At 41.8% G+C, this 17634-nt stretch overlaps 1 protein-coding gene across 2 annotated transcripts in view; it reads right to left on the bottom strand.

Moving 5' to 3' along the window:
• Nucleotides 1-17634, bottom strand: part of PRR5L (proline rich 5 like) — a 56517-nt gene that overhangs the window by 30173 nt on the left and 8710 nt on the right. For both annotated transcript variants that reach the window (XM_052693318.1, XM_052693319.1), the window contains exons 5-7: nt 10839-11112; nt 9437-9517; nt 6005-6053 (exon numbers count right to left, since the gene is read on the bottom strand). In XM_052693318.1, the coding sequence (XP_052549278.1) occupies nt 6005-6053; nt 9437-9517; nt 10839-11008 (300 nt within the window). In that variant the 5' untranslated portion in view covers nt 11009-11112. The remainder of the gene's footprint in view (nt 1-6004; nt 6054-9436; nt 9518-10838; nt 11113-17634) is intronic.

Raw genomic sequence — 17634 nt, 5'->3', positions numbered from 1 at the left:
TCCTGCTTTAATGCTTTTATGTACTATTTCCATGTACTGTATAGATTACATAGTCTCATGCTTAAAGCTCCTAAGAAAAAAAGTTCAGCTCCACAACATGTAATGAACACAGATGTTTCAAGTATCTCCTCAATTTTTTTCTTTTCTGCTCAAGTCACAGGCCTAGAAATTGATTCCACTCAAACATTTTCTTCTCAGATCAAGCAAGACAGGTAAGTAAGTTTCATTAAAAAAAAATCCTTCATGGTTTGCAACATAATAAATAAAGGCAGCCACAGCAAAGGTCTGTATCAGACTTTACCCAGGTTACAGGTTTCATTACTGCTTTATCCCTAAATGCCAGAAGCAAAACAAGAGGCACAAAGCTGAGAGGATGGGAAAAAAGAAATCTTGTTTTTACAAGCAGGATCAAGTAGAGACTTGCACCAAGCAAGGATGCATTTATCTGAAAATTTTTTACCTTGTGGGGTCCTGCTCTAACCAAAATCAGCCAGAATGTCTGCTGGCACAGCATGAGGAACCAAGCAAACCCAACGGACTTAGCCAGAAACAAATGAGACATTGCTCATGGGAGGTGCAGGTGCCTGGTCACTGAAATGGCTTGTACGATATGAGCTCACCACCACTGTTTCCAGGAGGCTCTGACGTTAATTTGAGAAAAAAGAAAAGGATCACTTTAACTTATTTACCAGGTATTTTCTAACAAGTTGCTAGTCAGCATGCCAGCTGCACACAAACACCTACCTAACTCTGACAGTGTTTTAAAAAAAATGCAAGTCTTCATAAGCTGCAGAATTTCCAACCCGAAGCATATGCCCTTCCCCCATTTTTATTTTCTTTCTGGAAAGAGGGGAAAACACTGATAGAAACACAGAATTCTATATAGAACACAAAACAGCAAGAGGAAAAAAATGAAGTAAATGAATTATCCTAAAATACACTTCTAGATACAGCCTTGCTCAAAATCCACACTAAAAAAAGAAACCCCACATGAAGAGAGAAAGCAAAGCAGAGGGAGTAAGGAGGAGGACAGAGCAAGCAGACGAGTAGGCAGTTCCACCATGACCCAGACCACAATGCCCCTGCTTGGCAGTCGCTACAGGAAAATCCCACGTGGTGTGCCCACACAGCTCTGCTAGCACAAGCACAGCCCCATGTGGAGCCTGCCTGGGGACAGCCCCGCAGAAAGTTCTGAGTGGTAAAAACCAGTGAATCATGCACAGAGCACAGGTGCAGAGGCCTGAAGCTGGGCATCTCCTATCGTAGCTACCCAGGATTGGGTCCTGCACTGGGCTTACAGGCCAGCGACTGAATCCACCCAGGCCCTCCAAGCTAACAAAGCTGGAGCCTCTGAAGTTGCACTATGCCAGTTCAGTTCCTGAAAAGCACCAGACGAAGCAGAAATAATCAGCAGGCCTGCCTGAAGAGGGCTTCTCACCCAAAGATGGAAACAGCAAAGAGCAGAGTGCCCCACAGAACAGCTGCAGGGCACAGCTGAGCCCCACAGTTCACTCAGGGGTGGAGGTGCCCCTTTTCCCTCACAGACAGTACCACTTCAGTCATGGGCATGAGGGAGGCCCAATAAGGAGAGTGAGCAGTGCCCTCACTGAGCAGAACAAGCCACTTCAGCACCCACACCACTGTTTCCTACCTTTCTGTGAAACAGGCAAAAGTAGAAGGCTGGCATGGAGAAGGGAAGCATCACGCACACCAGTTTTCTGTTTGACTGGGCAGGACAGAGCAGCACACACTGCTTTCTGCTGTTAGAACAGCTTTATAAAGCAGACTTTCAAGGGAGAAAAAGTACCAAAAGAGACACTAGACAAGGCAGAGTCCTGGTTGGAGAGAGAAGAGGGATTTAAGTGAAGGGTGAATACAATACATCCCCCCTGTACAACTGCCTGGCACAGGGATGGATGTGCTCCCCACTGACTGAACTCTTAACAGCAACAAAGACAGCAAATCCATTTTGGCTTGGATTAGGGCTTGGGCTGGTGCTGCTTACTTTTGCACTTATTCACTCTGCTCTTGTTGACTTCGACACACCAGCAACATGAGTCTTGTAAACTGTGGTTTGCATGATTTTGCATGCAGACAGAAAGCTGGGCCTAACCCTGAGTCAGAGCTCCCTGCCTCCCAGAGCACACTGCAACAGGATAGGAGTTACATAACAGCCTTCTATTTCTGAGATGCCAAACCTCTTGCTGAAGTAAATGAGCACCCCGACCCAGCTGGTCATCCTTCAGCCACAACTTTTGGCAACAGAGCTGATGGGCTTTGGGTCTGCACATCACCTCTGAGCATGGGTGAAGATTGTTGTGGTGGGGAAGGGACGGGGTCTCTGCCATGGAAGGAGGCAGTTTAGGGTTAACGTGCACAAACCAGGCAGTTCTGCTAAAGCGGTTAGCTATGAAACAGCTAATGTTTCCATTTTCCTCTGTGAGTTTCAAGATTAACAAGCCCCCGAGAGTGAAAAGAAACAGTTCATCACCTCCAAAAGTTTGCTTTCAGGCTACACGCAGAACCAGAAAGGTAACGTATCAGATAATACTCATTAGTTTTATGTTTGAGAAATATTCTTCACAAACATAGCTATCAAATAACATGAAGGGAACTTACTTAACAAGTCTCACAGCTGCCCCAGAACAGCTCCAGTTCACCATGTGCCTACAAAAACTGACATCTTAACATGGGATCCCCACCTGTAGCTAGCTAACCAGCCAGCTAATCCAGCAGTGAGAGCAGACAGAGCTTTGCAGAGCTACTGAGCAGAGGAGAGAGTGCAACATGCCCATTTGCAGTAGCATGAAACTATTGTATCAGGTCATGGATAAATTCAGTGCTGGAAAACCTGGAGAAATTAAGGCAAATCTGCAACAAATATTGAGTATGCTGAAACCCAGCTATTTGGCATTTGCACTCAGACTCCGATCCAAGTATATGGCTTAGATATCTAATTGGATTGCTAAAGCAGAAAATTTATAAACACATATCTCCTTCAGAATGAAACATCTGACTTTCCACCAAAGCCCTTGTAGGAAATACATCTCTTTCAAATACAAACCACGCTCTAGTATGACGAAGGTTTGGTCACAGAGTCCTTAAACCCCATTCAGTTTCCTACAAGTTCCTTTAGCAACGTCAGTAGCTAAAACCTGGTAATTTTCATGGGAGTTTGTGAAAATGACTTGTGAGTAATCAACTCAAGTTGATCACAAGAGTGGCTTTGTCTCACTAGTAAAAGCTTTGCTCAATTTTACTCTTAAACATTCAGTGGTTAGAAAAAATTGTCTCTGAGTATAATATACACAATGTAATGATTTACCAGAATGATCCTAGTGGCTCCTGTTACCAAAGTTGCAGCATAAGAAACAAAACATTTAAGTCAATTTGCAACACCCAAATATGAACCAATCAGCTGTTCTAATTACTGCTAGGATATTTTAAACTGCCAGGCTACAAATGAGAACAGATCCTCCAGGTTTTATGTAAACTTAACAGTAAACACAGTTCTCAGGATAACTTCTCAAAAGGGCTTCAGGGGATGCAGAAAGAGCCTGTGCCAAAATAAGCGTTCCTACTCCCCTTCTTATCCTGAGGATGTGCTCCCATCACCTCCCTCTTGTTATAGAGGATGAACGCACGACAGATGAGGCAGTCAATCTAACTGTAGATTTTAAATCTTTTTTTTCCCCCTTTTCCTTTTCAGCCAAGTCATTTAGTGGAGAAACATAGCTTTAAGTTGACATCAACAGTGAAACTGAATCCACAGAAAAAAATTTGTCAGCCTTTTTCCGTCACAGGAACAAATTTTCCCCATTCCATGGCCCTGGGATTTTTGAGTAAAGACATTCAGAGAGAACAGCAACATTTACCACTGGTACACACTGTCAGTCTAAAACCAGAAATATGCATCTTAACTCACAGCAGGGAAAAGAGATCATTTCCTACAACTGCCCTTATCTCACAGTGTTTGCCTCATGGCTTGCCATCACTGAGAGTTTTGCTTCAGGCTAAGTCTGATGGATATCAGTTTCTTCTTTTAAAGTTGAAAGTTTAAAAAAAAAAATCCCCTCCACCCCAAAAAAATAAATTTCAGTCCCAGGATTCAGTGAGAGAACATCAGCTGAACTACTGCATTTACACTGAGATATTCATATAAGTGCAAGCATACAGAAAAACAAATTCAGAAGAGACTGCAGTCTAACCCTTGCACTGCAAGCTCTCTGAGGCAAAGGCCACAGTAGTGCTGAGTACATACATTGTGATTGCAACCTTCAGATGAAGTAATGCAGCCCTGCCATCAGGGCGAAAGAGCACATTCTCCCATCTGCTTTTAAGGGAAGCAGTGCTGATGCTCAGTTCCCTCTCCCAAGAAGGGGTCAGATGTCCTCTGCTTGCCAACAGAAACACAATGCAAGTCAAGCTGACAGCCCCAGTAGCGAGCAGATCATAACGCAATCCATGTCTTTTATCCTTATCTCTGCGACTAGGAGAGCTAAGGAGCAGCAGCTAACACTACTGGCTCTGGCATAATCACAACAGGCAAGAGATCTATAACCTAGAGGAAGAGACCAACACACCCAAACCCTAGCAAGCGCATTGCCCCCAGGCTTCTTGGGCCTGTCCCGTGCAGCGACACAATGCAGCTGCATCTTGTTCAGCACTGGAAGCCACCCAGGCCTTCCCCAGCACACACTGAATCTTCAAAGCCAGATAACAGCTGTGCGTCAGCACCCCGCATCCCTCAGAGTCACGCATGGCTCAGTGCTCTGCTCAGCCTTACAGAGGCATGAAGCTGCCTCTGGAAATTCTCTGCTTTTTTCCAGACCACTGTGCCATGCCCAACACCACAGAATGTGGGCTCTTGATGAAGCTTTGACAAAGTTTAGTTTTTTGCATATATTTAGTTGCAAAGTTTTGACTGCCTGTTTTCAAGTTAGCTAGGATAGCAACAGATTTCCAGGAGCTCTATGGGTTTGTACTACAGCTTCACCCCCTCCTTCTGCTGTGCTCCCCTTCAAGGAAACATCCCACCACTTTCCACCAGCAACTGCTTCCTTCCAGTAAGAAAGCTGTACAGATAGGGACTGAAGAAGTGAAACAACTACCACCAGGGCAGAGTTTGCTTCTCATTTGATAGTATAGTGGGGATTTTTTTTTCTTTTTTAAGTCAAGTAACCTAATAGTGATAGGAAACAACACTTCTCACCTTCCCCCTTTAAAACAGTTGGCATAGCACATAGCAGCATCAGCCACTTCAGAAAGTACTGAAATTCTCTCTCTTACTCAAAAGGAATAAAACCAACAACAACAATCTATCGCTTTCAGCAACCTCCTTTTTAAAAATCAGCACTACACTGAAAAATTTGCAATACTGAAAGCCATTGGTGTTCTCTCAAAATCTTACACATGCTTTCATGTGGTTGCATGTGAACCCCGGTCTATCTGGACAACATCAGTGAGAAGCAATAACAGATCTTTGATTGATTGCATCTTCCCTAATCCTTCACCTTTTGCTTTTCTACAGATTGCATCTATATTCTAGAAGGCAAACAGTAACCAGGTCGATTTCCTGCTGATAAGGACTTCCTTATCTGCACCCCCCAAAACAGAAAGCTTTTAGTATTTTCTCTTCCCCTTTGCTAGTCCTCGTTTCAGAAAACCTAGTCCAGAATCCTCAATAATAGTGAAATAAGCAAAAAAGAAAAATGGTATCCCATCTTTTTAAGAAGTTCAAGTGAATCCCTTGATTTTTGGCAGACTGCTGGTAGCCCTTCTTAAGTGCAAAGGAAGATTACCCCTAATTTAGCATATATGCCCATAAGTAGTTACTTTTGGAGCTATATGGACCACATTAAAAAAAAAATACCCTATCTCCATGATCTTTCATAGAAAAACAAAAATGAAATTTGTAGGTTACGTGCTTGTAAAAAGGTTTCCCATATGCTAAAAAGCTAAACAGACCAAATCTCAAGAAGCAAGCAAGTAAATCACATAATACCTGAAAGTAATCAGTGATGAAGGATCCCAGTTCACTCTTCAGCAGCCGTCTGTAGACAGAAGGAACGCATCCATGAAGTAACAGCTATTGCTGATTATTTCTTTCAAGAAGATTCACACTTCACTACCAGTCATACCAAAGATACCTGAATGTATATGAATGTGTCCTTTTGGCAATTAGATTTCTTTTACATTTAAGTATATATTCTACCAATGCCCACAAAAACTAACTATTATAAAGTTATGATGAAAGTTTCCTTGAAACCATCTGTTTATAAGCCACTCACCTGGAATAAACAGACAAACCACATTCACATCCCTGAATGCATAAGCAGCTGGAAAATACTTTCAAAGTTTTTATTTAGTTTTAAGTTCATCTTTTTTCTGATATTTCTTTAAGAAAAGTCACCTTCCATTGCATTGAAAATAGCATTTCCCCCTACTGCAGTACTTCCTTTTCTCTTGGAAGCAGAAGGTGGGAGGATAAGGAGAGAAGCTATGAGGTAAACATGCAAGCAGCAGCTGTGGCTTCCCCATGGCTGCCGCATAAAAACCAAAAACCAGAAAACAAAGCATAATTTTCAAGAAAACATTTCTAGAAGTTTAGTAAGATGTTGTTTACATTTGTGCAAGGAGAAGCAACTCAACAAATACTTCTGATAAAAGACTGATGGCTTTTTAAATCCGGTTATGATAAATCCCAATATACATATTTATGATTCAAAATACCAAGACAAAAAACAGTTGTTTTAAATCAGAAGCAACATCACAAAAACAGATCACAGTTTAGAGCATGTGAACTTTCAGCTTTCAGTACCTATGATGGTAAATTTTGCAGCAATAAATTCCACCTAAGATTTAAAAGGTGCCCAATGCTTCCCACTGCAAAACAATGCTTTTTTTTTTTTTTTTTTTTTTTTTTGCTGGTTTAAGAGTTTTGCTTTTCAACAAAGTGAAGTATTACCAAGAGTGCTCAAAAAATAGCATCCGGGACATCTAGTTCTCAGGCTAGATTCTTACTAACAAACTACAGCTCTGTTTCTACTCTTTGGTGAACATAGGTCTTGACTGCAATCTTCCTCACCAAGCATTCTTCAAAACTTACATGTTTATTCAGAAAACACAGAAGCACCTTTACATCTTTTCAGATGAGTTACATTCACCCCACCCATCTCAAAGAACATTTCTATTTCTGCAAGATGGAGAGAGCAGATAAGTCTTTAAGGGCTGGTGTGTGAGATGCTCTTCTACTGGCTTCAGTAGAACCCCGTGGGCTTTTGATCAACTAATTTGCCAGCCCTAGCAGAACGCTTGCTCTCTCAAGTGGACCATCCCATCCACCTCTGCAAAGAAAAGCATGCACCCCCCAAAGAGAAACTCATGGTTCTCCTCCTAACTATAACCAGGTCACTCCTTGTGTCCTATGTTCCATCTCTCAATGGCATTTCTGATGTTTCCTCTTGCCATGACAGCTTTCAGAGCAATTAAAAAAACTATCCAGTGAGATGTTATCAAATCACAGCAAGAGAGAGACTTGGTGAGAGCAATACAGAGCAAGATGTTACCTGTTGCTCATCTCCTAGCTCTGTCATTACTGCCCAACTTTAAAACTTCCCTCTTCTCCCAGTGTCAAACTTAAGCACTGCGCAGAGCCTGTAGCTATTAGAACACTGCATTTGCTAACTTCCACTGATTATCTGAGTGAAGAAACGCAAAGGATGAAGATGCACCAACTCAATCTAATGGCACAAAAGACTTGGCTGTCTGAAACCTCATATACACTGCATTGACATTTAGTTGAGAGCTATATCAAGAATCACAGATGCAAAGCTGCAGACGCATATGCAAACACGCATGCACTTGCATGACTTTTGCTCCTTAGACTGATTTGATGAGCTGCTTGAATGTTAAAACAGCCTATTCAGAAAATGACATTCTGAGATGTGATCAATGCTCAGGTACATGTAGGAACATTAATTTCAAAGAGAGAGCTTCCAAGTGCTGCCTGCAAGTGGAAAAGCTTACTTCCCCTCCCACCATCTCCACTTTGTACACTAAGCATACATATTTCACAAAGAATTTCTTGTTCTACATCTAGCTCTTGACAGTGCAAACTGACTCTGGTAACTGACACTACCAGAGCACAGTCCAGCCACAGGGGCCAAGCCCACCCAAAGGGGCTATTCTCTCCAGAGCACCTCCTCCCCATGAAGCTGGGATGGAGTTCCTGCTTGCACCAATTCAGGAAGGTAGGCTGAAGCCACTGCAGTGAGCAGCAGCCTAGGAGACAAGCCACAGAACCCAAAACCAGTCTTCAAGTATGCTACAGGCTGTGGGTTAGGGTGTTTCCAAAGGCTTACGACATTTATTTTTCCCTTTCACATGCAGAAATCCTCATCCCATGGAGAATTAATACTGCTGCAAGTACTTGAATATAACTTGAGGATTTCTGCCTTAGGCACATTTAAATAACATTAAAGCATAAGACATAGCAACTTTATGAAGCTTTTACTTTGGGCCCAGATCAAGTAGGACAGAGACTCATGTCCTGCATTTACTTTGACAGTAGGGAAAAGGGTTGATTGCTGCTCAGTATGTTCTTGGCTCTAGCAACCACTTAATTTGGCATATAGCAAAAACACAATAGGGATGAGGTAAGCATACAAATGTGGAAGTTGAGACCTATACAACAACATTCATGATGGATGAATATGGATGTAGTGAGAAAGAGGAGGAATAAGGAACTACAATTGTGAACTGTCAATATTCCTCTTAGCACCACTTGGAATCAACAAGAATAAACCGCTCTGTATCTGCTCTATAATCCTGCCTATCATTAACTGAAGTTTCCAAGTAATCAGACCAAAACCACAGATAACCATGAGGCTTGTTTAAAATAAAAAATACTTTATCATCACTGTTAAACTTCCAGGTTTTTAATTTTCAGAGTTAGTATTTTCTGGTCTTTTTCTGAAATCACTATAGAATGTGCATACATGAAATACTATATTTTAAGTTTCTTTTTGTTTAAATGCTCCGTGGTTCTGAGAAGCTTGATTTTAGAGAACAACAGTGACAGAAAACATTACTACTGTTATGAATGTCCTTAAATAAATGGGAGGAGGGAAACAGGCCTAAGAGGAAAATTCCATGGAAGGGAACAAAATCCTTTTATTCTAACTCAATAAATATCCTCAATTTGTCAAAGCACCACATAAGTTAATTAGACATTATCTAAAAGCCCAGTGCTCTTCACATCACCCCATAACAAAAAAAAAAAAAAAGTAGGAAGCCAACCTGAAATTCAAAATACATGTTAAAGTTCTCTCCCACATCAATCTCCTCTCACTACATTTCTACTTAGGAGCAAAAATGAGGGGACCCCAAACAAGCAGCAACAAAAATCCCTTCTCCATGCATTTCAACAACTTACCTGATAGCTTCATTGAGGGTATAGAGTTCATTGTTCTGCAAGCCTCCCCCTTTAAACACATTTATCACTGCTGTTTGAACACTGTCAAAAAAGAAATGAGATGGTACAACATCCATAAGTAACAGCCACCAGTATGATTTAAACAGAATGCAACGTGAGATAGCCACCAAAAGCTGAATGGCTAAAAAGGGGTGGGAAAGGTTAATTGCACTTAAACACACCTTTCATCCCTCAAAATCACTGCACTCAGAGTAAGCAAGGGAAAGTCATCACCGGGACACCATTCACAAACACCACATTCACAGGAGATATATCTTTAAAAAAAACTGGTTGTGGGATCTCTGATGTGTGCTGCAGGCTATTAGCTATGAGGAGACACAGACTTTTGTCAGTGTCTACCAAATGCATCACATTGCATTATCCAGAGATGCTGACAGGACCAGCTGAGCCACCCAGCTGGCAGCATCTGGTAGGACTCTGGCTGCACTAAAGACCTTCAGCAGGCAGCATCAGTCACACCCATCTTCAAGCCTTGTTAATGCATGTAAGGTATAGCAACAGCTACAGATACTCTCATACTTTTCCAATATACTTTTCTTTTTTGGCACAGAGGAAGTCCTGAAGTGACAGGATGATTTAGCAGCTGCAAAAGCTTGCCACAGCCAACACGAGGAGATGCCATTTGCTTAATAGAAGTTCTCTTCTGCAAACAAGTTTGGCACTCATACACTTCAGTAACCTCAGGTTTCTATCCTAGTACAAAACAAAGATGCTTTTGCTGGGCTACGTTTGTGTGACATTAGTAAGTAGAACTAGTGCAGCAAGAGAAAGGAGTCTGCAGAGCACAAAGATGGTGCAAGATGGCAGACAGAAAGGTGGGAACACCTGACTTCAGTAGCAGCAGACCATCTCACACTTTGCCTACACATCATTTTTCCAGTGGTCATTGCTGCATGATATGTGCTGCAGACAGGATTTGACTGCAGTATGAAACTCTGGTAGAAGCCACAAGCTTAGTAATTACTACAGTTGAGTTCTTCTGATAAAAGATTCATAATATGCAAATAAATTCCTGCTGTGCATTAAGAAACTGACCTTTGTTGCCCTAATAGCTTTCCTAAAACATACTGAAAAAAGTGGATCTGTTAATATAGTGCAGTTCTGTTTTACTTTCAAGACTGCATCTCTGAAAAAACATTGGCTAAAAAAAAAAAAAAAAAAAAAAAAAAAAAGAGGCTGGCCAAAAACTAAGTCTGATTGCCACCTCCACAGAGGCTTTGAATGTCTGCAAACCTCAGGCATGCTAAAAACTCATTCAGGCTTATAAATAATCAAGCTTAGCCATAAATAGCCTGATACACAGTAGTATAAAGATCAGTCTCACACTGTAGATGCTGCTCACCTGTTCCACGCTGAGTTGGAGCTGAGCTGCAGAGCCTGCCGAGCTGCCTGGAAACGTGGCAGGTCGCTGAGCACTGGAGAGCTCATGAAGCGAGGTCGGGGCCTTCTGAATGAACCCATCTTGTGCAACTGGAGAGCAAAGGATGGTGATATGGTGAAACCCCCAGTCATAGGCTTGAATGGAGTGGAGTGGGTTTATCAGAAAGTCTTTTCTCTTGAAGGCCCTGGTATCAATCTCACTGGCATCAACAAGACTTCAAATCCGAGGACTCAGCCTGCAATGAAAGTGAACAGTTAGCCTCAGACTAGCAGTTCCCCACCACATCAGGCTGTGATACAGACTCGTAATAAGATAAAGAAATTGAAGCAGTCCTGAAAAATGAAGAGGAAGGGGAGGAGTGAAAATAGCCTATCACACTAAGAGCAAACTTGGGCAAATCTTCAGGAGCTCTTCAACAGCAGCAGCCTTTCCCCCTTAAAGAATGACTCAACACAGCCAGCCAGAAAAACAAGTGTGGTTTCTCTTCCCATTTCAGTTAATAGAAATGCAAGAACAGAGGTGCCCAAACCATTCCCAGAGATACCTTACAAATACCTTTAAATAGAGCTGCCATTCGCCTAATATAAAATAAGAGAAACATTTCACCAGAAGAAAAAAGGGGCAAAATATGATCAAAAGATGATTAGACAAACCCTTTGCTTCTCCCAGAAGCATTATGCAAGAGAATAAAACTCAATATCAGCTCATTACAGATAGATACCATAAGGAGCTTCTGCAGAAGAGCTCTGACAGCCACATATTTTGAGAGTGAGCAGGACTGTTTGGGTTGGTTACTTTTTGTTTTATAGACAACCAGTTGCTGTCTGAATACAAAATTCTCGTACTTTCCCTTCTGATCATCATCGCCACATAGATGAATATGCAGCCCAAAACGAACCACAGAAACAGAGTAAGTTAGAATCAACTTGGATAAAAACCACAAAAAAAACTTCTGGCAAAGCTGCTGCACTTCAAAATCTTCCCACTTCAGACAAGTACAAGCAGCAGATTCAGTTGGCAGTTTGAAGAACAGAGATGTCAGAGAAAGAGATGGGAAAAAAAAAATAGTTGTATAACCAAACCACACACAGAAGATGTAAAGCAAAGCCTTCTCTTTTCCACAACATCTGCAGCATGAAGTAAAAAAAGATATGATCAGCTAGAGGCATACTTCGTATTTGCATGGTGCTTCTAAAGTGCTCAGCTCCAGGAAATTCTTCACACTCTGCAAACCTTAGCTAATCATTTTACATGTAAAAAAGCAGGTCTCTTGCAACCTGGGCAGCCCTGCTTCACTCTGAGCTCATCACCTGCCTCCTCCTTGCCTTGTTCCAATCAGCCAAGGAGGTCTAAGCAAGCCCTCAGCCCTGTTGCAAATACCAAGACCCCACCACCAATGGTGTTACAGGGGAAAAATACAGAGCAAACACCTTGATTACAGGACACAAAACATGTAAAACTATCATTACTATTCAACAAATAAATACACCTATTATCCCCCCAAAAGCTGAATACAGTTTGGATAGATCTTTAGACAACTCTCGACTGTCTCAAGAGATGACAAAGGCCAGACAGACTTCCATGAAGAAAACTGAGCCCTAATGGGTGTTACCAGAAAGGACAGCAAGCTGCAGGTTGAGTGGCTGCTCTGCTCCCATTAGAAAAAACACTACTATAACATTTACAAATAAAGAATAAATACAAAAAATAGAACCAAATCACATTGTCTTCTGTTTGCCTTTTGAAACAGTATTCTGTTTTGGTTTTTTTTCATTGCTCACATAGAATCACCAAGGTTGAAAAATAATGATCTAGGAGGTCATCCACCTATCACCACTATCTCCCACTAAACCACGTCCCTCAGTACAACATCTAAATGCTTCTTGAACACCTTCAGGAACAGCAACTCCACCACTTCCCTCGGCAGCCCATCCCAGTGTCTGACCACTCGGGGAGTACTATTTCCTAACATCCAACCTGAGTCTCCCCTGGCATAACATGAGGCCATTACCTCTAGACCAACCCCTAGTTAAGTTGGGAAAAGGCCGACTCCCACACTGCCACAACCTCCCTTCAGATAACTGTTGAGAAATAAGATCACTCTTGAGCCTCTTCTTCAGAGGAAAAGATCCCAGCTACCTCAGCCACTCCTCATAAGGCCTGTGCTCCAGACCCCTCATCAGCTTCACCACCCAATCTGCTAGTAGTTGCTCCATTGGCAATTCCAGCCACCTCAGAAACTGTCAGAGGAGAAAAACCGCAGCACCTCGGAGAGGTGAGGGCAGATTTCACTCATGACACAGAGAGGTGTCTGGGAGGCAGTCAGCATAACAGATATTTCTGTTGCAAAACAAATAATTGTGCCAATATTTGCCATCATGAAGTCCCAAAGCTGACAGCTAGATGAGCTGAATGAGTGACAGATGACTTTATCCAGCATAAACTACTATTTCAACAGTTTTTGTACAGGGAAGGGAACAGATTCTTCAGAACTATATAATGTTATTTTAAAATCAGACGTAGACACTTAACTGGGCTAGAAAGTGGTTAAGATGCCTGTGCTAACCTTCAATCCAGTACTCCAAACAGTGTAACCACACACAGTACTTTATCCCCAGCAATAAAAGTCTACTATAAAAGCTCTATTTGTATTAACTTGGGTTAAGTTGCAAGGGGAAAGTTTAAATTCAGAAATGTAAGGGGAACAAATTTTGTAACTTAATATACAGATATTTAAATTGTGCAGGAAATCCTTTTTTTTGCACAAAGGTAAAACAGATCATCACAAAGGTCTCTCCCAGACTTGGTCTTCGGGTTTACGAGCCTGATTCCACAGCAGCAGAACACAGGGCCCCACGACAAATTTCCTGAATGCTTCCTTCTTACCAAGGGAACATACTTGCTTCTGCTCATGGAAACATATACATTGTTTCCCTTAACCCTTGCTAAAGTTACTCAGACAGACAACAACAAGCGCTTATCTGTGATGAGCATTTAAGATGACCTTCTTCCCCACTTTTTTCTCCAGTCCCATAGTCTGTGATCCCATTTCAGTATTAAGACAAGTTTATTTTACATTTTCACCACAGATTTAAAGAAAAGATCTTCAGCTTTTGGTCAAATCCAGAGCCTTAATTTTGCTTAGGATTCAGAGAAAGCACTCTCTCCTAGTTTACCTGAAATGGTAGCCATTAGACAGCAGTCATAGTAAGCTTGCTCTCAGCACAAGCTAGTCACCAGAAGAACATCAAGTACAGCTAATTAGCATGTTATCAGAACCGAAACGCCAAGGTCCATGAGAATAACCATCCCCACCCATAGCCTACTTAAACTATTTTCAGAGATTTATAAAGCCAGAGGTAAGAGAGCACGTGCTGGAAGACAGACTTCTGGCACAGTGCATTTGCATTTTGCAGATCCCATGCATCAGGACATAAAACAAAGCCCCCAAACCAGAACCCAGCCTTACATAATTGTTCTGCATTAGCTAAGAAGCATTCCATCTCCACAACTCCTTCAGATCAGATTTTCCTTTCTCAGTAAGCAGTTTCCACTGAAAGTTTTACCAAGACGACCCCCTGGTAAACACTGCTTTGTTTCTGCAGGAGAGCTCCTTTAGCAGTTTGTTGGTAATGTCCATGTTACACATTCAGTAGTCTGCAATTTTTTTTTTTTTTTTTTTCTTTTTTCTGAGAGAAACTATCCTTGTACCAAGGGAGGTATTACTACAGGTTAATCAGAAACCCTCACGGTTTTGGGGCTATTTCAGCTAGTGAGAACAAACAGCATGATGGAAAGCAGTGAACAGTTTTCCTCTCTAGTTTGCACTGAAAACTCTTAAAGATTTACACAAATATTCTTCCTTCAGAGGCCTTCAGTCCAAACTCCTTCACATCTCCTCTACCCAAGATTAAATTGCTTCAGAAGACTACGAAATAAAGCCTACATCTAAAGATTACAGTCCTACTATTTAACAATCACAGAGAGAAGAAAGGCAGGAGGATGACAGTGGTTGCAGCCACCAAGCCATATCCTCTCTTACCATTGATCATAAAAAGGGGTGAAAAGCTGGATGCTAAAACTCAGCTCCAGCACAGAAGATGGTGCCACAACAGCGTAGTCTCCCACTGCCACGTGCTCCAACCACTGGGGCAACACTTGAGGTGGCAACAGAATTTCAAGTTGTTTGCCCGATTATAGAGGACTCCCCGCTCTTCTCTCATCTAATGATCCTGCATTTCTCTTTTTGGCAAACTTGTTTAAAGTCAAGGAGAGATGCTTTTATTGTTCTTACTCCTCTTTTCTTGATATTTTTCCCCCTCCCATTTACCTGTGATTATCACATCAAAGTCTAGCTATTAAAGTCTTCTAGATCTCAAACAAGACAGACATTACCTGTCTTTAAATGAGCAAATAACTGAAAGCTAGATGATAGGGCTCAAAACATGGGGGAGAGGGTGCTGAGCTGGACAGTGAGTCAATCTGACAACAATGTAGTTTTATCCACTTCTAATTAATCACATCTGAGTGAGCACTTTATAGATCAACTTGAATCTTTCAACAGAAGAATTAAACAAGGACACAGATCTTTTTCCAGCAAACACTTGTAGATACAGACACGAAAACATTACTGTCAAACTAGGAATTTTTATCCATTTGTTTTCTATTAGCCATGAAAATAACAGAGAAGCTCTTATAAGGTGATTTAATGAAAAGACTTTTTCCTTCTAACAGACCAAAGTACCTGTGACTGTCTGGAAGAAAAAAAAATATAAAGATCTGGCAATACACCTTGCTCTGTCTCTGGAAAGAGAATAACCTACAGAAAATGATGGCAGCATTCCTTCTAAATTAAGGATCTTCTCAGTAATCCTGAACCAACCAACCAACAAGTCTCTGGCAGCTAAGATTTAAAATAGTCTCATCCTTTGTTAAATGGTCACTGACATCCCCTCTGCAAGGCTTAGAGCAACAGCTGCCCATGCAGCAACAGGGCACCAAAAACTACAGCTGCTTTTGCTTTTTAGAGGGTAACATGCAGTGATGCTACTTTACATTGACAACAAAAAAACACAAGTCAAAAAGCAACTTCAAACCAGATGGTAATGCAGGGAAGGGGGGGGAAACCACATGAGGCTCCATTCATTCAAGTAAGTATTTCAGGAGATCTGGGGAATGCTACAACAAAGAATGAGGGATTATCCAGATATGAAGAGATGTCTTGCCATTTGAACATTTTTAGTAGTAGAAAATTAGTGTCTTCATGAAGAAAGATATGTTTGCCCATTTTCTACTCTTTTGTATGCTCTGTGCAACCATGACATTGATGACCTACGAGTTTGGATACTGCATCATGTAACAGAATTTTTTGTAATGATTTTGGGTGCAAAACAAGCATAAGCTTAAGAAAAAGTGCATTAATTATTCCATAGCTAAAAATATTTCCTTTCTGGATAGCATGATCAGAAGCCATATCTTACATACAGTGGAGTTGCTGAAATCACAAGTCTCCACAATAGTTTGAGGGCAGGCTGGGGCCCAATCTCAAGGCATAGTCCCTCCTATACCCCTCATCCTTCCATTCCTTCACAACTTCAGAAACTAAAATTATCATGAGTCAAATTTCCAACACATGGCCCACCAAGAGCAATAAGAGCCTAAACATTGGCCTTCACATTCTGGATCAATCTACCAGCAAGACAAAGTACAGGTACTTTGTCACAGGAGCAGCCCCTCACACAAGGAGCAAAACACCTTCTGATGTGCTTATGCTACTAGCAGGGGCACAGTCCTTCCTAAGAAACTGCCCCAAGTCAGAAAGATAAACGGAATGGTGTAAGGTCAGTATTTTGATCTGGCAATCTCATCATTAAGATTGATTCAAGTTACAGCCTTCAGGAAACAGCTTTTTTTTTTTTTCCCTACCTGTATATTAATGCCACTTGCCTCTGAAATCCCAGTGACTAAAATCAACTCAGAACATTGTTATTAAAAAAGAAAAAAAAAAAAATAACACAAACTCTGTTTAAGCTACAATCCAGGATTGCAGACCATACCCAATTCAGGAATAGGATCCAAGCAGGAGGAAGGAACATGCTCCACCAGCACCTTACCAGGCTGTCCCGCACGGAGGAAAACAAGTTGATTCCTCAGGCTCTCAGTGCACTCTCCATGCCAGCTGGCAAACACAGGACTTCAGCCAGCTAAAGCACACTACCTGCAGCCCCACCACTCCTGCCAGTCCCTGGCTGGCCCCAGTGCATGCAATGCCAAGTGTTGAAGGGATGCCTGCCTGCCCATACCTCCAGCCCACCCACCCCACAGTATGGGAAAACCCCAAGGCAGACCACGCACGTTCAACCCCAGGTGGATGGGCTGCTCAGCCCTGCAAAACGCTCTTTTCAACAAAGAGCTCTAGGAGGATTATTAATAAGGAGAGTGAAAATCATTATCTCCATTTTCTGGCTGAGGAAATGAAGCTGAAAGCCAGCAAAATGAGTCACCCAGGTCTTCCACCTCCCAAGCCAGGAACCTACTCACCAAAATAAAGTGAAATAAAAATGCCTCTAAGCTCCTTTAAAGCTTTTCAAAGAATTCCATCCCACTGTAAAGAATGAGGAGCCATCTGAGCTACCTCTTCTTTTTAAAAGGTAGCTCAAAACCAAAAGATGTCAACTTCTTTTTATTATCATTATTTTGCCAGGCCATCCACTATGAAGGCACAAACTCTGTGGCCTCTATGAATCCAAAAGTGTTC

This window comes from Tympanuchus pallidicinctus, unplaced genomic scaffold, assembly GCF_026119805.1.
Source record: "Tympanuchus pallidicinctus isolate F22 unplaced genomic scaffold, pur_lepc_1.0 scaffold3, whole genome shotgun sequence".
NCBI classification, from domain to species: Eukaryota; Metazoa; Chordata; class Aves; order Galliformes; family Phasianidae; genus Tympanuchus; species Tympanuchus pallidicinctus.
Note: the sequence above shows the minus strand (reverse complement) of the source record. Positions and strands in the feature narration are given on the sequence as shown.